General features: G+C 40.2%; 1 protein-coding gene and 1 pseudogene across 2 annotated transcripts; one reads left to right on the top strand and one right to left on the bottom strand.

Moving 5' to 3' along the window:
• The first annotated feature begins 2869 nt into the window (after nt 1-2869).
• Nucleotides 2870-5922, top strand: LOC133830370 (uncharacterized protein At5g50100, chloroplastic). Of its 2 annotated transcripts, XM_062260344.1 has the most exons (9): nt 2872-3200; nt 3320-3462; nt 3595-3702; nt 3937-3993; nt 4171-4236; nt 4333-4393; nt 4502-4548; nt 4665-4722; nt 5591-5922. In XM_062260344.1, exons 1-8 carry the CDS (start codon nt 3056-3058, stop codon nt 4701-4703), a joined length of 666 nt encoding a protein of 221 aa, XP_062116328.1. In that variant the 5' UTR covers nt 2872-3055; the 3' UTR covers nt 4704-4722; nt 5591-5922. The 2 variants fall into 2 exon arrangements, with proteins under 2 accessions (XP_062116329.1, XP_062116328.1); XM_062260345.1 differs by lacking the exon at nt 5591-5922 and having other exon boundaries at nt 2870-3200; nt 4171-4240; nt 4337-4393; nt 4665-4873.
• On the bottom strand, nt 4956-7345 carry LOC133830369 (UDP-glycosyltransferase 74F2-like; annotated as a pseudogene).
• Nucleotides 7346-17668: the final 10323 nt, after the last annotated feature.

Below are 17668 nucleotides of genomic sequence, written 5' to 3'. Positions count from 1 at the left end.
CCAACGACACGGAGTCACAAAAACAATAAAGATTTACAAGCTCAATGCAAGAACTAAACAACATAAATATTTATAGTGGTTCGACCTAGATATTGGTAATAACCTACTTCCTCTTGGTGTTTTTATTGATGTATTATGAAACATGCGATCAACAAACTAGGGTTCACTGAGTTTCACAAGCTCCAAAAAAGGATACAAAAGTTGTGTATAAAAATTACTAGTTCTCTCTGAATACCAATTATTGCCCCCCTTTAAATGAATATCTTGAGTCCTATTTATAGGCTCAAGGATGTATATATGGGGCGATGGGCCGTGTCTTAATTTTGTTACAAGCATATTTGAAGAATAACAAAAATCATAATCTTTAAACAAAAATAGGGTCAAATATCTTTATAATATCTTATTTATAACTGTATTTGAACTCTAGCTTCGTTACCACGACTAGACCTGGTAGCATATGTCAGCACATCTTCTGCCGTACTGTTCAACATCTTTCTTGAATCCATCGAGCAACTTCTATTTTGGTCGTTGGTCGACCAGAATGTATCACTAAATAGTTACACGCAACCCACGTGCACACTGATTTTGCCACATCAGCAAGTAAGTATTTTTCAGGGTAAACATCCATAATTATAAAAGAATTAATCATCCTTTGGGCGATCCCTAGATATTTTATAATCATTGAACTTCAATTTACCCATTACATATATTCATGTCATTAAAGCATGACTTAATCATAGGTAATTGAATATTAATTAATTTAATATCTATAAACCATTCTAATTTGATCACTTTGGCGACTAACAAATTAATCATAATATAGATAAAAAATTAATTAGAAAACATAATTAATTTAAATGTTAACTATACAAAATCAACATATTAATTGAACTAATTTGGGTGAACATAAAATTAATTTAGGTCTACTATAATTTTTTAAAATGATTAAACAAACCCAAACTTTACCCAATATTTAAAAAACTATTTATATAAATGGTTAAAAAATGTAAAGAGTTTTAAGTGTACATATGCATATATTAAAATTATTGATATAAATCCATACCCATCCATTTATATATACATTTGGTCTCATCTAACACCCCTTAAAATGGTGAGAAAGGAGTTCAAAAGTTAGTTGATCTCATCTAAATGAATAGATGTGACTTATCATCTTTTCAAATTAATTATTTTTAAATAAAATAATAATAAAAAGAAAAAACTACTCTCTCCACAAAATAACTACCATTCCTAAAAATAGGTTCAAAATATCTTTTCAGAATCATATGTATCAAAAAATCAATTCTGCAAATTTTAACAGAAAAACAAAACTTCAAAATATTACTCCATAATCAAGTCATTCACATTAAATATATGAACATAAAACATTCATTAATTCTTCCTATAATTATAAACATCATGAATAATATTTGAAGCGGAAAAATTCATGAACAACAAATAACTTAATGGAAAATCATATGTTCAATGAACTGGTTCTCATAACAATTGTTAGAAATTTTATTATAAACAGTGTAAACTTAACAATCTCAAAAGATAAACTTTAATGCCAAAGATCTTAAAATAATATAATTTTCACGTAAACATTAATATATATCTTACTGTCATATATATATATATATATATATATATCGATATAAGTGTGTGTTATGTTGGTGACTATTATGTTGGAGAGAGATCACGACATCTCTATTTATATATATTAGGTAAAAGCAACGTGCAATACACGTTTGTTTAATTTTAAAATTGTAAATATTGTATATAATTTTAATAAAAATTAGTTTATTTTTTTTTTAAATATATATTTATAATCGAATGAATTATAGTTCTATATTATATATAAATATTTATATTAATAATTTTTACATATATGACATCTAAACATAACATTGACATAGTTATATATTTACATGACTATATGACATATATATAAAATAGAATAATATTTAAAAAGAAATTGATAATAGAAATAAAATAAGAATAGAAAAAGTCATAATATAGACAATAGTATATATGCATCAACTATTTTTAGATTATAATATATCTCGCAATGTCCTTTGGTGAATTTGATGAATAAAAAAAGCTTCAATCACCTGATAAAAACAAACTATCACACAAATTTATAAGATAAAAAAATAATATACATGTTTTTATTATTTTTAAATAAATATGATTTAATTATTTAAATTATCATAAAATATCTTTAAAATATCTTATTTTAATTAATTAATTTATTTATTTTTGTTTAAATTTATGTTTATTCTAGTTTTTGAATGTGACAGTGACAACAAATAATTATATATTATATGTTTAATATAATATTAAGTTTGATTAAATTTTATTTAAGTTATAAAATATATGATTTTATTATTTTTAAATAATTATCATGGTAAAATATCTTATTTTAATTTATTTAATTATTTATTTATTTAAGTTTAAGTCATGTTTACAATCTACAATTAAATATAAGAATATTTTGTTAAATATAAGAATATTCCGTTAAAGTTAACTGAAAAAATTAAAAAACCTTTAAAACCAAGAATTTCCGTTATCTACACACTTTTTATATAGAATAGATATATATATATATATTTCATCACATCAATGTATTACATAAATAATATTTACTTAATTAACTAATATAATTAAACCTATTAATCCACGTGGACAACAATAATAATAAAACTAACAATAATTACATAGTAAAACGACAAGGCATAACACCACAATCCCTCACAAACGACATAATGACATGGTGAAGAGCCTAGTGGATGGCTTGGATTGAAAGCCCGACTAAAACATCCTTTTATGCACAGAACCAGAGAGAAAAGTGTCGAGGGATCCTATGTGGCCTAACGAAGGCCATTTGTTAGTTCGTGTCATGGAGTGAAGCTTGGGTTTCCACGTTAAGCGTATAACTAGTTTAGTAGTCATTGAAGAGAATGACCGAAGTTTGGCTTTCCATTTTGCGTTCCTTCAAACTAAACATAAAACATTGCATGTTAATTGCTAACGGTATTCTTTCCTTTCCACAAAACTAATGGCATTAAGAGGAGTAGCTGCTATTTCTGCATTAGCCAAAAGAACCCAATACAACCCATCTCTCCTCTCAATTTCTCACTCTCTCACACCCAAAACCCATCTCCATCCTCTGAAACTCACCCCGATTTCTGTATTCCAACCAGGTAAGTCAGTCGTTCTCTCAATTGGGTAGCAATTAGTTTGGATAAAATGGTTTCAGTTTCATTATTTTGTTTTTGGTAATATGAAATGTGTATATTTTTTCTATTTTTGGGTTTGTTAGGACCCAATTGGGGAATTTGGGCAGGGAGTGAGGTAGCTTCAAACCCTTTAAGTTCCAAGAAAGAAGATGAAGAATCTTCCTCACCAGAGAATTGGAGGATCAAAATGCTCTATGATGGAGATTGCCCGCTTTGCATGAGGGAGGTTTGTACTTTGCACCTTCAAAGCTCCATCAAAATCATTTTTAATTATTGTTGATGATGATTCTGTAGGAAATTGTTCTAATTTAGGGGTTTATGAGAAACGAAGTTCAAAGTTAATTGTATTTTCAATTAGGTGAACATGCTTAGGGAGAGGAATAAAAGTTATGGCACCATCAAATTTGTTGATATTTGTTCAGAGGATTACTCTCCAGAGGAGAATCAGGGACTTGACTTTGAAACTGTAAGTTACTAAGAAATGAAAATCGAGCTGTTATTGTATAACATGTTATTTGTACACAGATTCATGTAACAGTCGATTTTTAATGCATCATTATGAATGAATCATAATATACTAGGGAGATAAATTCTATAAATATATATTCATACATACATACATATATATGTATGTATGTATGTGTGTGTGCCCCTGTGGGTAAGTGTTTCATTGAATAGTAACATTGTCTTATTTGTTTAGGCTATGGGAAAGATTCATGCAATTCTATCTGATGGAACTGTAGTTACAGATGTTGAAGTAAGTCTCTCTACTTACCTTGGTAAAGTTTATAAAATTCGCTCTCTGTTTTCAGCATTTGAATTTTGCACAAAATTCCAAAACTAGGGACCTTAAATTTTGAAACAGAATAGCGAAATTTGTTGCTATAAAAATTCATCTGTTCATTTTTTAAGCTAACAATCAGAACTTCTCCAGGCATTTAGAAAACTATATGAAGAAGTTGGGCTTGGATGGGTTTATGCCATAACCAAATATGAACCTGTAAGTTACTTATATCTGTATATGTTTAAAATAGACTTGTGTACCTAGTTTATCTTTGTTTTGTGGTTAACATAAAAGTATTTTGTTTTCTTTCAGATAGGGAAGATTGCTGATGCTGTATATGGCGTTTGGGCTATATATCGTCTACCGATTACAGGCACATCACATTATCTATATATTATTCTATCACGATCATTACCAACTTGCTCTAGTTCCCTTTGTTCAATTTATACTTACAAATCTTGTCTCCTGGTTTGGATTTTAGGTCGACCGCCTCTAGAACAGATAATGGAAGCACGGCGAAAGAACAAGGTTAGGCATATCAAGACTTGCCCTTGCATTTTCTTGCTTTTTGAATTTTGATTGCATGTTTGAAGATAACAACAGTTCTTATTAGAAATGCTTAACAGTTTGAAATTTCATTTCAGGGTGAAGTATGTAAAGACAACAATTCTTGTAAGATGTGAGCTCATACCATACAAAAAGGCATGGATTTTTTCTCTTGATTTTCTGTGCTTTCTGCCCCAAAAAAGGCTTGTAGTTTCTCTACAATACACATCTAGTTAAAGAAATGTAAATGCAATTTTAACCTTATGCATGCACATGGAATAAATCTATTGATCTATTTAGTTAAATATTTCATTTCTTTCAAACAAAAATACTTTTCACAGAAGTATAACACTAACAAATTCATAATATCACAATCATAGTTCCTATTCAAAGTTCTTAAAGACCAAGTATGCCTACCAAAAGTCTCAACCTCTATTCTTCTCTGCTTTTAGCAATTCTACTAAACCATCATTGTTCTTATCTGAGGTTCCACCAGTGCTAATAGCCTTCACAGCAGCCTCTCTCCATTTCAAGGCATTCTTTTTTATCTCTTCACTCTTCTCTCCTCCCATCACTTCCCTCACACTCCTCTCTATCTCTTCCCTCATCACAATCCCTTCTTCATTTCTCTTGGCCCACAGTCCAACACCCCACACCTCCTCCACAAACTTTGCATTCATCGGCTGGTCACTCCACTGTGGCACTCCGACCATAGGCATGGCAAGGCTCAACCCTTCCAGTGTCGAGTTCCATCCACAATGTGTCAAGAAGCAACCGACGGCGTGGTGAGCTAGCACCTTGAGTTGGTCACACCATGCCACAACTATTCCTGTTTCATTTTCATCTTCACCAATTGAACTTAGAAACTCTTTTGGAAGTTTCTTCTCAGGCTCTTTCAAAACCCACAGGAAAGGCCTCTCACTTGATTTCAAGCCCCATGCAATTTCTTCAACTTTTTTGCTGAGAGGTTTGCCATACTTCCAAACGACACATAAATGACTGCGTTTTGTGGTTTTGTTTTCAGCCATTTTGAGCACCTGTGGCTTGTTGGTTTCCATAGACTGGCCCCGTAGCCTGTGTCTCCTTCTATTTGTTGGTCTAGATAGGCTGATGGCACCATTGGACCGATCATTTTTAAGGGCCAAAGTCCCACCATGGCTTTAATTAGCTTTTGTCAACAGAAACAACCAAATGAGAAATATATATATATATATATGCATTATGTATATAATGTAGTAATTGTTAAATGTTTTTGGTTCGAAAGTGTTAATTTACAAAGTAATTATTAACAATTGACTTCTTGCAAAACACTCAAAAGTGTTGTCTACTTTAATTTATATAGTGCATTTATTGATAGATGACTTCAAAGATTGCCCGGTGTTTTTTATTTATTTTTTCTGGATACATCTGGTAGTGTAGAATAAGTACTGTGGACTTGAAAGGAGTAAGAAAATGAGGCTTAAGCAAAATTACGAATTAATGATTATAAATTATTTGATATAATATTTTCTTTTGTTTGAAAATCATGGACAAATAAGCATTCTCTATCAATTTATGTACTCTTATTTTTTTAATCCGTTCTTTCTCATAGTTAAAATATTTCTTATTTATATACCAGTAAAATTGATAATTTATTTCCTAATATCATACATATTCTATTATAAAAGGTATGAATGTAAGAAAGAACAAAATTATATACCTCACTTTCTAGCTCTTGGAAACTATTACAAAACACCCAATCAATACCATCCAATATGCGAAACATTTCCATAATGAGAGCCAAATAAGGAGAGTCAGAGTGATCGCCTGGCTGAGCTAGAAAACTGGGCATCTCAGAAACCCCAAGTGGAGGAAGTCCAGGCATCAAGAGAGAAACCACTTTTTCCTTCACAGGAAACGACAACTCCCCGCGATTTAAACGACAATACAAGGATCAGACAGAAGCCGAGTTTGTCATGAAAACGACACCAACAATTCCAAACTGTCTAACCACATCAATGACCCAAGTAAGCATACAGTCGTAAACTACACATGTCACAGGAGAATTAGTCTCACTGAACTTCAAAATAAGCTCTTGTAGAGTCTTTGATCCCACGACTCTAAATGACTCCAAGTAGGCTTCTAAGCTTGGGGCTTGCTCGAATCCACCGCCGTCGTAGCCGTCCGATATGGGTTCAAGTCCAACGGCTGTGGTGGTGGTGGTGGTGTTTATGGATTTGAGAGTGTAATGGGTGGTCGCTAGAGTGGCCTTTAGGCCTTTGGAAGCTAGTCGTTTAGCGAATTGGAGAAGTGGGTTTATGTGACCTTGAGCTGGATATGTGAGCACAACTACATGGGGCACTTGGCCATAGCCATGGCCTCTTCCTTGATTCTCCATTTTTTTTCCAAAGCTTGGAGAGAGTGCTTTGTTCTAGTTTTGTTTTGAAGAAGTGAATAGAAACAAGTGAGATGTCCTTCTATTCCACTTGATTTGCTAATAGTAAAAGTAGTTACGTGGGGTTAAGTTTAAGTCAACTAGTCAAAGGTTAAACATTTAGAAAAGTTGTTCCAAAAAGTGGACATTGTCTTGTGATGAGCAATTAATAAGAGTGAGCTAAACTTTAGATAAAGTTAAAAACATATAATTGAACGCTTCATTTATCAATGTAATTTTGTTTACAAACGCGTTTTGGACTATTAAGAATATGTGGTAGTGTAAGCAAAGTTTATCTATATTACCGTGTTTTCAATCAATCTGTCACAACCAATCATCAAAGATTAGACCTCCAATTCTAATTAAATTGGATTGGATCCAAAATTTTAAAATCTAAATTGAATTGGTCAGTGAGGAGCTTGTATATGTTAAAATCTAATATAACTAACCCATTTAATAATATAATATTATAAGATTTAAGATTAGTGGACTTTATAATTAATACTTATGTTGGACATTTTTAATTTTTCTTAGGTGATGGACTCATTAACTAGTTATGCTATTTAATTAATGTTGTACTTGTATAATTTAGGATAACAGATATTCGACCACAACAAATGACCATTATTATTGTTGTATGTTAAGGGTCAACGTACATGGTTGCACATTTTTTGTAATAGAGAATTGCTAAGGGTACCACTAGTGACTAATATCATAAGGAAGTGACATACTGTTATTAGTGTAATTCAATATCGGGTCCCACATATTAGAATTTAATAAGTATTATGGAATATCACTAACCAACTATAAGGTGCCACCTCATATGGTGTTGGATACCTTAAGGTATAACACACATGTTATTTTGATAACATATAGCCAATAATGACATGATTGCATTGCATTATATATCATACAATTGTTTTTGTAATTTGAGCATATGCATATTTTTTTTATGTAAGTGTTTCCATGCATAAGTATGAAAGTTGTGTATATGTTTGTTACGTGTATATTCTATGTCTTTAGCCCTATAACATTTAAATTGTCTTGTTATGGGTGTTTAATGTGCTCAAGATATGAGAAAGTATGAAAAGTATAGACAAGACATGAATTTAAGTGAGATATAGAAGGCAAAAGATGTTAAACAGTGGGAAATGGAATAATGTCGATTTCTAGCATTTCAGTGTAAACTAAGTATTTTTGGATTTACCAAATATATTTGAGGTATGATAAGGGTCCTATTGATGAAATGAAAGTGACTTTATGACCCTTGGATCAAGTCTTGATGGGAGGTATATATAATTAGTGGTATTAGTCTAAAGTCAAAATGAGTTTAACATAAGTGTGCTACGCTCAATCGAGTAAGCATAACTATTGGATATGAACTCATATGGACCTAAGGTTTGGTGTGAGTGTTTCACACATTAGGAAAAGTGGTCTAGTAGATGATAAGGCTGACATTATGAAGATATATGGTTTTATAGTGAAAAAAGTTAGGTAGTGGGATGTTAAATGTCCAAGTTCGGTAAAATAAAAGTAAGTCTAATCATTCAAAATTTACGATTATCATTATCCTTTTTCATTTTCACAACCATAGCTCTGAAAAAACATAGAGAAATAGAGGAAAAAAAAGTTCTTTGGCTGGAGTAAAGAGAATCCAAGGAGTTCTTAGTGAAAATCAAACTGAAGAAGTGAATTAAGCTCAATTTTGGTCTTTTAACAGTAAGTTTTGGTATTTTGGAGTTAGATCACATTTTTGAATTTTTTTTAGAGGTTAATTATGATTTTTTATACCATCTAAGATATCTCTTGGTGGATCTCAAGTGGTTTGAAGTTTAAAAAAGCTAGAAGAGATTGTTTCTGCCAAAAAATTTCTCAGTAAGTGAAGGTTTTGTGTTTTATGAGAATTTTGTGGTTCTTGGAGTATAAACTAATTATTGGTGATTTGAGTTTATAAGAGGTTTGATATATTTATAAATGTTAGAAAATGCTTAGAGACTTGTTTAATTTGGGTGATGATTTTGAAAACTAGGTCGAAATCTGTATATGATAATTTTGTGATGAATTATGAAGAAGTTGGGATTTTTCTAAAGGATTAAAATAATGAGTTGTGTTTATATATATATATATATATATGACAATGGGAATTCTAAGAAAAGCATAAGTTTGAAATGATGAAATAATTCATGCCCTTGTCAGGATAAGCACATCGTCACCTGAGACACTATTTGTTACACGGTGAAATATATTTTGGAAACAAGTTAAGTAAAGTAATCAACTGCAACACAAGAATTATGTGCTATGTGAAGTTTGTCATGCTGATTTTTTTTTTTTTTTTATTGAATGATAAGTATGTGTACATTGACATATCATATTCAGTTCATATGCATGGCATATAGAGTTATATGTATAGTCTATGATATGAGACTGTTATCCTCGTTTCCTCCCTCCCTTCTCAGGTCCGTACATTCAGTCCATGGGCCACCCTGAAGGGACCTAAGACCCAGATCGGGCCCAATAGAGGAAATGAGTCTCGACGGCCCAAATATCGATACAGCCCAACTTTGTCCCGGAATGAAAGAGGGGATCGTGAGGTTGGCATGTTTCATTCTCTCGGACCCTTCGTATGATGTGCCTAGAATGTGGTAAGGATATTAATTCCTCCAAGTTTGAAAATGGACCGGGAGGACCGTAGATGACCTTAGATCCTGGTAAACGAACCAGTATCTTAGTTAATGAAGAGGGATGTTAGTAAACGAACCTGGACTTGGCGACCAGGTTGGGCGCGATAAGTTGTCCCTGATACTAGCATCGCCCCAAGAAACACAGAGTTTTGTCCCCATAACTAACCTACAGAAGAGATTACATACGGAATGTACGTCGTTATTCCAGAACCGTACCACCACTGCTCTGACAGATTCTGTCCCCTGGATCTCCTTAAAAGCCAGTGCGAACCTGTATGCCCTGATTTTCCCACGGGCTGATTAGCAAGCTGAGCTGCGGCCTAATCATGATTATCTCGTGGACATCCCCAAGACCGGAGCTTCCGTCATAAGGTCGTACCTCCTTAGCTCGAGGAAGCCCAAGGGTTCGCCAAAATTGCCCAAGACTTGAGCCTGGACTCTGAAGGCCGAAGGTCGAGTTAAGTATCCAGCTCATGGTACGAGCTGAATATGGAGGCTATGACCCTTTGTAAAGTCAACACACGCAAGGTAAACGTGCATATATCAGACATCACGTGTCTGATATGCCCCTGACTTCTCAGACACGCAGCAGGAACGTGCGTATTCAGACACCCACGACTGGGTTGGGCCGTGCGGCCCATTATCTCCTTACCTATCGATTTGACCACACTTATGTGTCAGGTTTAGGAATTAATCATGAATGTCACATAGTTGATATGATAGGTAAGAAGGTCACGGGATGACCTTCTTACCAACTCCCAGGTGCCTTCTCCTATAAATATGGAGACCCTGGGAGTTGATAGGGGTTGGATTATCTCTTGTAAGAAATATCCTGTAATCATATACCCAGAATAGAGAAATAATATTGACTAGTGGAGTAGAAGGATTTTAACCTTTGAACCACTTAAAAACCGTGTCTTGAGTCACCTTTCCATTTCCTAAGATCATATATCTGTTTCGGTTCATTATTAGCACTAATCCCTTTCTCTTCCTTTCTTAAATTACCTGTTGGCGAAGAACCGCGTCAACAGTTTGGTGCTTTCATTGAGAGCAAGTCCGATTCAGTGCTGTCGCAAACATCCAACTATGGTGACAACTCGATCCAGGCACGGTAACGAGGCAGAGCAACATGATGGGCAGGAGGCTCATCATACTGCCACCCCTGGTGAACAAGTTCCTGAAGTCCAGCAGCGGCCAGGAAAATAGCCGGCGGGCCAAGACGACATCGGAAGTTTGGCGCCTCGGCCGCCTAACCCGAACCCATGTTATTACACTGCGGTGGAAATGGAGAATGCTCAGCTGAGGAGCCAGCTAGCAATAGCTAGTCAGCAGATCAAGGATGTGCTGGCCCGACTACCCCCTCTCACAACCGACGTTAACGTCAGAGAGAGGCAAGGCGAGGCTTCTAAGTCTCGCCGAGGTAATCGGTCCAGGCGTAACCGTTCAGACAGACTTTCGACGCCCAACTCCACTCCTTCATCACACCATCGAGAGGCAGACTTCAGAGGAATGCCTAGAGCCGAACAACAGCAATACAGTCGTTCGGTCAGAACGTCGACTCCTAGCTCCCAACCATCCTCGAGCGTGCCCAGGAGAGCTCGAGGAAATTCTCGAAAGAGATCCGGGGAGGGCTCACAGCATCAGCCCATCCCCAACAACCGTCCTGCGCCTCGTCCAGATCGCCAGGCGCGGGACCAGCGGGTTGGCAGGGCCGAAAGGCCCCCACCGAATCTAATCCGACCTGACAGAACCAGGATCGCCTCTCCAGTCAGGCATCCTCCGTCTCCGATCAAGTATCCATCTCCTCCTCGACCCTTTCGAGATATTCCTGCCTACGGAAGTAGCAGGAGAGATCCGCCATCAGCTGGACCTTCCCGGCGTAGCAGGGCGCCAGGGGAAAGCCCAGGTCCTCACCACCAAAGGCGGACTCCAAGCCTATCTAGCAAGAGCCACTGGACCGGCAGTCGCCGGAGTGATCTCTCTGGGGGAGACCTGCACCAGCGTTTGAGTTCGGCGCAAAGTCCTCGAGTCACCCAAGGAGGCGACCTTCGAGATCGCCTCAAATCCCATAGAGGGGAGCAGGTGGGAGGAGATAGCCACGCTCGCTCAGGGGGGGGCCCTGTCCGAGGTACGTAATGGAGGGAATGCCCCAAATAACCTATCTCAAGATAGGAGGGGCAATAACCCACCAAATATGTACAATGGATCTGGAGCTGTTGAACAGCCCCGGAATAACCAAGGACACCAGGACCAAACCATCGAACGCCTAACTCAGATGGAGGAGCTGATGAGGAAGCTCCTGACGGAGAAAGAAAAAGATGAGTACGATTTAGGGGATGAGATGGAACTCTTCGCCCCCAGTATAGCAGCAACGGCGTACCCATCTGGTTTCCGTATGCCTCACTTGTCAAAGTTCAATGGGGACGGAGACCCATCGGACCATCTAGGGATGTTCAACACCCTCATGATGGCCCATAACATTGGCCCCGAGCTGAGATGTTTAATCTTCCCTTCCACACTGATTGGACCTGCCAGGCAGTGGTTCAAACAAGGTAAAAAGTAGTCAATCAGCTCCTGGAAGACTTTCTCGGCAGATTTCAAAAGGGCATTCCGAGCCTCCCAGACCGCCCGCGTTCAGGCCGACTCCCTGGGTAACGTGAGGCAGCAGCCCGGTGAGACTCTGAAGGCCTACCTGAGTAGATTTGCGAACGTCGCTGCTCGAACCAGAGACGCGGATGATAGCTCCAAGCTCATGGCCATGAGAACTGGAATCCTCGTTGGAGGAGATCTCTGGAAGGATATACAAAGGAAGGGAGTCAGCTCGGTTAACGAATTCCTTAACAGGGCCCAAGAATGGATTAACTTGGAGGAGGCTGAAGCCTCAGCTGCGGGAACCAGCCTACCCCCCGAACAGACCGCTGAAATGGGGACGGAGGTCGTGGCAGCAACCCAGAACGTCACACAGAACAACTAGCTCGGAGGAGGCAAAAGAAAGGGGAATGGTGAAGCCAGCCAACACGGTCAAAAGAAGAATAAGTCCATAGACAAGTTTAAGCCCGTCTTCGCGACTTATACTGAGCTCACCCAGTCTAGGGAGAATATCTTACTAGCCAACTCTACCCGAGTCCCCTGGAAGAGGCCGGAGCCATTAAAGCACCACAAGGGGAAGCGAGACGCTTCCAAGTTTTGCCGTTTTCATAACGATGTTGGCCACAATACGGACGATTGTAGACATCTAAAGGATGAGATCGAGACTCTCATTCGAGCCGGCCCCTTGGCTCAGTACGCACGGAACAGGGTTCCAGCAAGTCGACCTGCCCCTGAAGTCCCGGCCAGTCAGCCCGGGTCTCGGGTAGACCAGGATGTACCTCCTCCTGTGGTAGGAGGAGAGATATCCACCATCTCTGGAGGTCCGCACATGGCCGGCACGAGTAGAGGCGCCCAGAAGAGATATGTGAACGAACTAAAGGCTCATAACGGAGTGGAGTTCGTCCCGGAACAGCGTCAGTCAAAGCAGCAGCGATTGGAGAGGCAACCAATCATTTTTACGGAGGAAGATGCGGGCCATGTCCAGTTCCCTCACAATGATCCTCTGGTCGTAGCAGTCCAGCTCACCAATCGAAGAGTGAGGAGGGTACTGATAGACAACGGGAGTTCGGTGAACCTCCTATTCCGATCCACCTTAGAGAAGATGGGTTTGACTGTCGCCGAGTTGAAGGCAACCTCCATGATGTTGTATGTTTTTTCGGGAGAAGGATCAGCAGCGATAGGGACGATCGAGCTGGTGATCACCCTAGGTGAAGGATCTCGGACAGTCTCCAAACTCCTCGAGTTCGTGGTCATTGACTGCTCCACTGCCTACAACGCCATTTTGGGATGACCTACGCTCATAGCTTTCGAGGCCATCACGTCCATTCGCCACCTCGCGATGAAATTCCCTACTTCGACGGGAATCTGCACTATCCATGGCGATCAGCTCGCTGCCAGGGAATGCTACAGCATTTCCATGAAGGGAAAATCTAAACCCGGACAGCTGGCAATGGCCATTCAAGGTGAAGAGGAATCTCAGGAACCCTTGGTTGATCCTGAGATTGAAAAACCTCAAAGCGTCGAGGGGGAAAATGTCGTCTTAAGTGAGGATATTGACCCCCGAATAGGCGAGGACAGATCCGAGCTCCAAGCGATTGAGGAGCTCGAGGAAGTGAACATTGATCCGCAGAATCCATCACGGATGGTCAAGCTCGGGAAAAACCTCTGTAGCAAGAGGAAGGCGGAGCTGACCAAGTTTCTGCAAGATAACCTGGACGTGTTTGCCTGGTCCCATGAGGACATGGTGGGAATCAGCCCAAGTGTCATCATGCATACACTTCATCTGGATAAGAGCGTTCCCGCCAAGTCCCAGAAGCAAAGGCGTTTAGGAACAACTCGAGCTGAAGCCCTAGAGGAAGAGGTAGCCCGGCTCAAGAAATGTGACTTTATCCGTGAAGCCAAGTTTCCAATATGGGTTGCCAACCCCGTGCTGGTCCCAAAGCCTAACGGGAAATGGCGGACCTGCATCGACTTCTCCGACCTGAATAAAGCCTGCCCCAAGGATTGCTTTCCATTGCCCAGGATTGATCAGTTGGTAGATGCCACGGCAGGGCATGAGCTCATGTCATTTATGGACGCGTACTCAGGCTACAATCAGATCATGATGAATCCGGCGAACCAGGAACACACCAGCTTCATGACCCCGACTAACGTCTATTGTTACAAGGTCATGCCATTCGGTCTGAAGAACGCCGGAGCTACCTACCAAAGGCTAGTAAATAGAATGTTCGCAGACCAGATCGGAAAAAACATGGAAGTGTACGTTGATGACATGCTAGTCAAGTCAAAGACTGTCGATAACCATGTTTCCGACCTAGAAGAATGTTTTAAGATACTACGGGAATATGGCATGAGGCTCAATCCACAGAAATGCACTTTTGGAGTCGCGTCAGGGAAATTCCTGGGGTTCATAGTCAATACCCGAGGAATCGAGGCAAACCCCGACAAGATCAGATCACTACTCGAACTTCCTTCGCCCAGGTCGCGAAAAGATGTCCAAGGCCTGACAGGAAGAGTGGCAGCCCTCAACCGGTTTATTTCCAAGTCTACTGATAAGTGTTTGCCATTCTACAACCTGCTCTGAGGAAACAAGAAGTTTGAATGGACAGTAGAATACGAAAGCGCATTCCTCGACCTGAAGGTACATCTGGCTGAGCTGCCCGTGCTATCCAAACCCAAGGCAGGAGAGCCCATTTTTCTCTACCTGGCTGTCACTAAGGACGCAGCTAGCGCCGTACTGAAACGAGAAGAGGACCAAGTTCAGAAGCCAGTCTACTACATCAGCAAGAGACTTCTCGGGGCTGAATCCCGATACCTGTTGATGGAGAAATTGACGTTCTGCCTTATCACGGCTTCGCGAAAGCTCAGGCCGTACTTCCAATCCCACTCGATTCACGTCATGACCGATCAACATTTAAGGCAGGTTTTGCAAAAACCTGAAGCATCGGGACGTTTGTTAAAGTGGCCCATCGAACTCAGTCAGTTCGAGATTCTGTACACTCCGCGAACTGCTATAAAAAGTCAGGCCCTGGTCGATTTCATGGCAGAGTGCATGGGATTCTAGGAGGATCCTGCAGAACACTCACCCCAAATCAGCTCGCCCCAGGCTTCGTGGAGGGTCTTTGTAGATGGTTCATCCAACGAGAACAACTTCGGAGCTGGAATCATTTTGATATCCCCCGAGGGACATAGATTCCACTCAACACTGAGATTCAGATTCAAAGCCTCCAACAACGAGGCCGAATACAAAGATTTGCTGGCAGGATTGAAGATAGCCCAGGAGTTGAAGGCGAGCTCCGTCCAGTGCTTCAGTGACTCCCAGCTCGTGGTAAACCAGGTCCTGGGAGAATATCAAGCACGGGGACCCAAGATGGCCGCCTATCTGGCGAAGGTAAAAGTTGAGCTGTCCGCGTTTGAGCGAGGCTCGATCGAACAGATACCTCGGGAGCAGAACGCTAACGCAGACGCTCTTGCCAAGCTAGCCACCTCTGGGGAAACGGAGACCTTGGGACTAGTACCAGTCGAATTCTTGGAGAAACCAAGCGTAGAAGATGTCAGGACGGAGGTCGAGATGATCAATGCCAGGCCGACCTGGATGACCCCCATCCTTGAATACCTCGTCGAGGGTAAGCTACCTGAAGGACGTAACGATGCACGACGAGTCCTGTACCAAGCTCCTAGGTATACGATAGTCGATGGGGTGTTGTACCGACGTGGGCACTCCCTACCTCTACTCCGGTGTGTTCTTCCAGGCGAAGCAAAGGCCATCCTGCAGGAAGTGTACGAAGGATTTTGCGGAGACCACACTGGGGGGGCAGAGCTTGGCCTTAAAGGTCCTGAGGCAGGGGTATTACTGGCCAACTCTGTCCAAAGACTCGATCTCATACGTGAAGAAGTGCGACAAGTGTCAGCGATTCGCCACAGTTGCCCGAGCTCCTCCAGTCGAGCTGAAGATGATCTCGTCCCCATGGCCGTTTGTCGTTTGGGGGATAGACTTGGTTGGCTCCCTCCCCACTGGAAAAGGCGGTGTCCGTTACGTTGTGGTAGCCATCGACTACTTTACGAAGTGGGCTGAGGCAGAACCTTTGGCAACAATAACGTCCAAAAAAAATGCTTGACTTCGTGGTTAAGAGCATTATCTGCCGGTTCGGCCTGCCTAAGAAGATCGTTTCCGACAACGGCACTCAGTTCGACAGCGACCTGTTCACCGAGTTTTGTGAAAGATACAGAATCGTAAAAAGTTTCTCCTCCGTGGTCTATCCTCAGGCTAATGGCCAGGTCGAAGCTGTCAACAAGACCCTAAAGGCGAGCCTCAAGAAGAGATTAGACGAAGCAAAGGGGGTCTGGCCAGAACAGCTCCCCCAGGTCCTATGGGCATACCGGACCTCGCATCGGACTCCTACGGGTCATACTCCCTTTTCCCTAACCTTTGGGAGTGAGGCAGTCCTCCCCGTGGAAATTAAAGTGCTTTCGCATAGAGTCCAGTCTTACGACCAAGATCAAAACCACGAGCTCCTGTGCAATTCCCTCGATCTAGTTGATGAAAGGCGAGAGGATTCGCAACTCCAGCTCGCCCATTATCAGTAGAAGATCACTCGCTACTTCAACACCAAAGTCAAAAAGCGCGCCTTTAGCGTTGGCGACTTGGTCCTAAGGAGAGTTTTCCTGGCCGGGAAAGATCCCAAAGATGGAGTTTTGGGACCAAACTGGGAAGGACCATATCAGGTCATCGAAATCATTAAGGAGGGAACTTATAAGTTAGCTCGACTTGATGGAGGGGCGGTCCCGCGGACTTGGAACGCCATCCACTTAAAGAAATATTATCAATGATTCACTTGTAAGGCTTGGAAGGCCATTTTTTATGTATGAATGAGAATCAACTTTTTGTACATGTTTGCAAGTGTAATCTAAAGTAACCACGAAAGACCCTTTCCCAGTTACTTGGGGGGCATATGGTGCCTGGATATAACCAGGTCTCCTTAATGACTTAGAAGTTGATTCATATCGATTGACCGTTGTTTTTCTTAAAAAACGCGAGATATTGATAAGGATTAAACGCTAACTAAGTCCTATCCTGGATATAACCGGGTCATAAAACTTAGAAGTTGATTTAAATCTATTGATCGTTGTTCTTCTTAAAGAGCTCGAGATATGGATAAAAGTTAACACGAACTAAGTTTTCAAATTAAGTTCCTGGTCCTAACCGGGTCATAAAACTTAGAAGTTGATTTAAATATATTGATCGTTGTTCTTCTTAAAGAGCTCGAGATATGGATAAAAGTTAACACGAACTAAGTTTTCAAATTAAGTTCCTGGTCCTAACCGGGTCATAAAACTTAGAAGTTGATTTAAATCTATTGATCGTTGTTCTTCTTAAAGAGCTCGAGATATGGATAAAAGTTAACACGAACTAAGTTTT

The sequence above is a fragment of the Humulus lupulus genome, chromosome 4, assembly GCF_963169125.1.
Source record: "Humulus lupulus chromosome 4, drHumLupu1.1, whole genome shotgun sequence".
Lineage (NCBI taxonomy): Eukaryota > Viridiplantae > Streptophyta > Magnoliopsida > Rosales > Cannabaceae > Humulus > Humulus lupulus.
The sequence above is the reverse complement of the archived record's forward strand: the minus strand, read 5'-3'. Positions and strand labels throughout refer to the sequence as shown.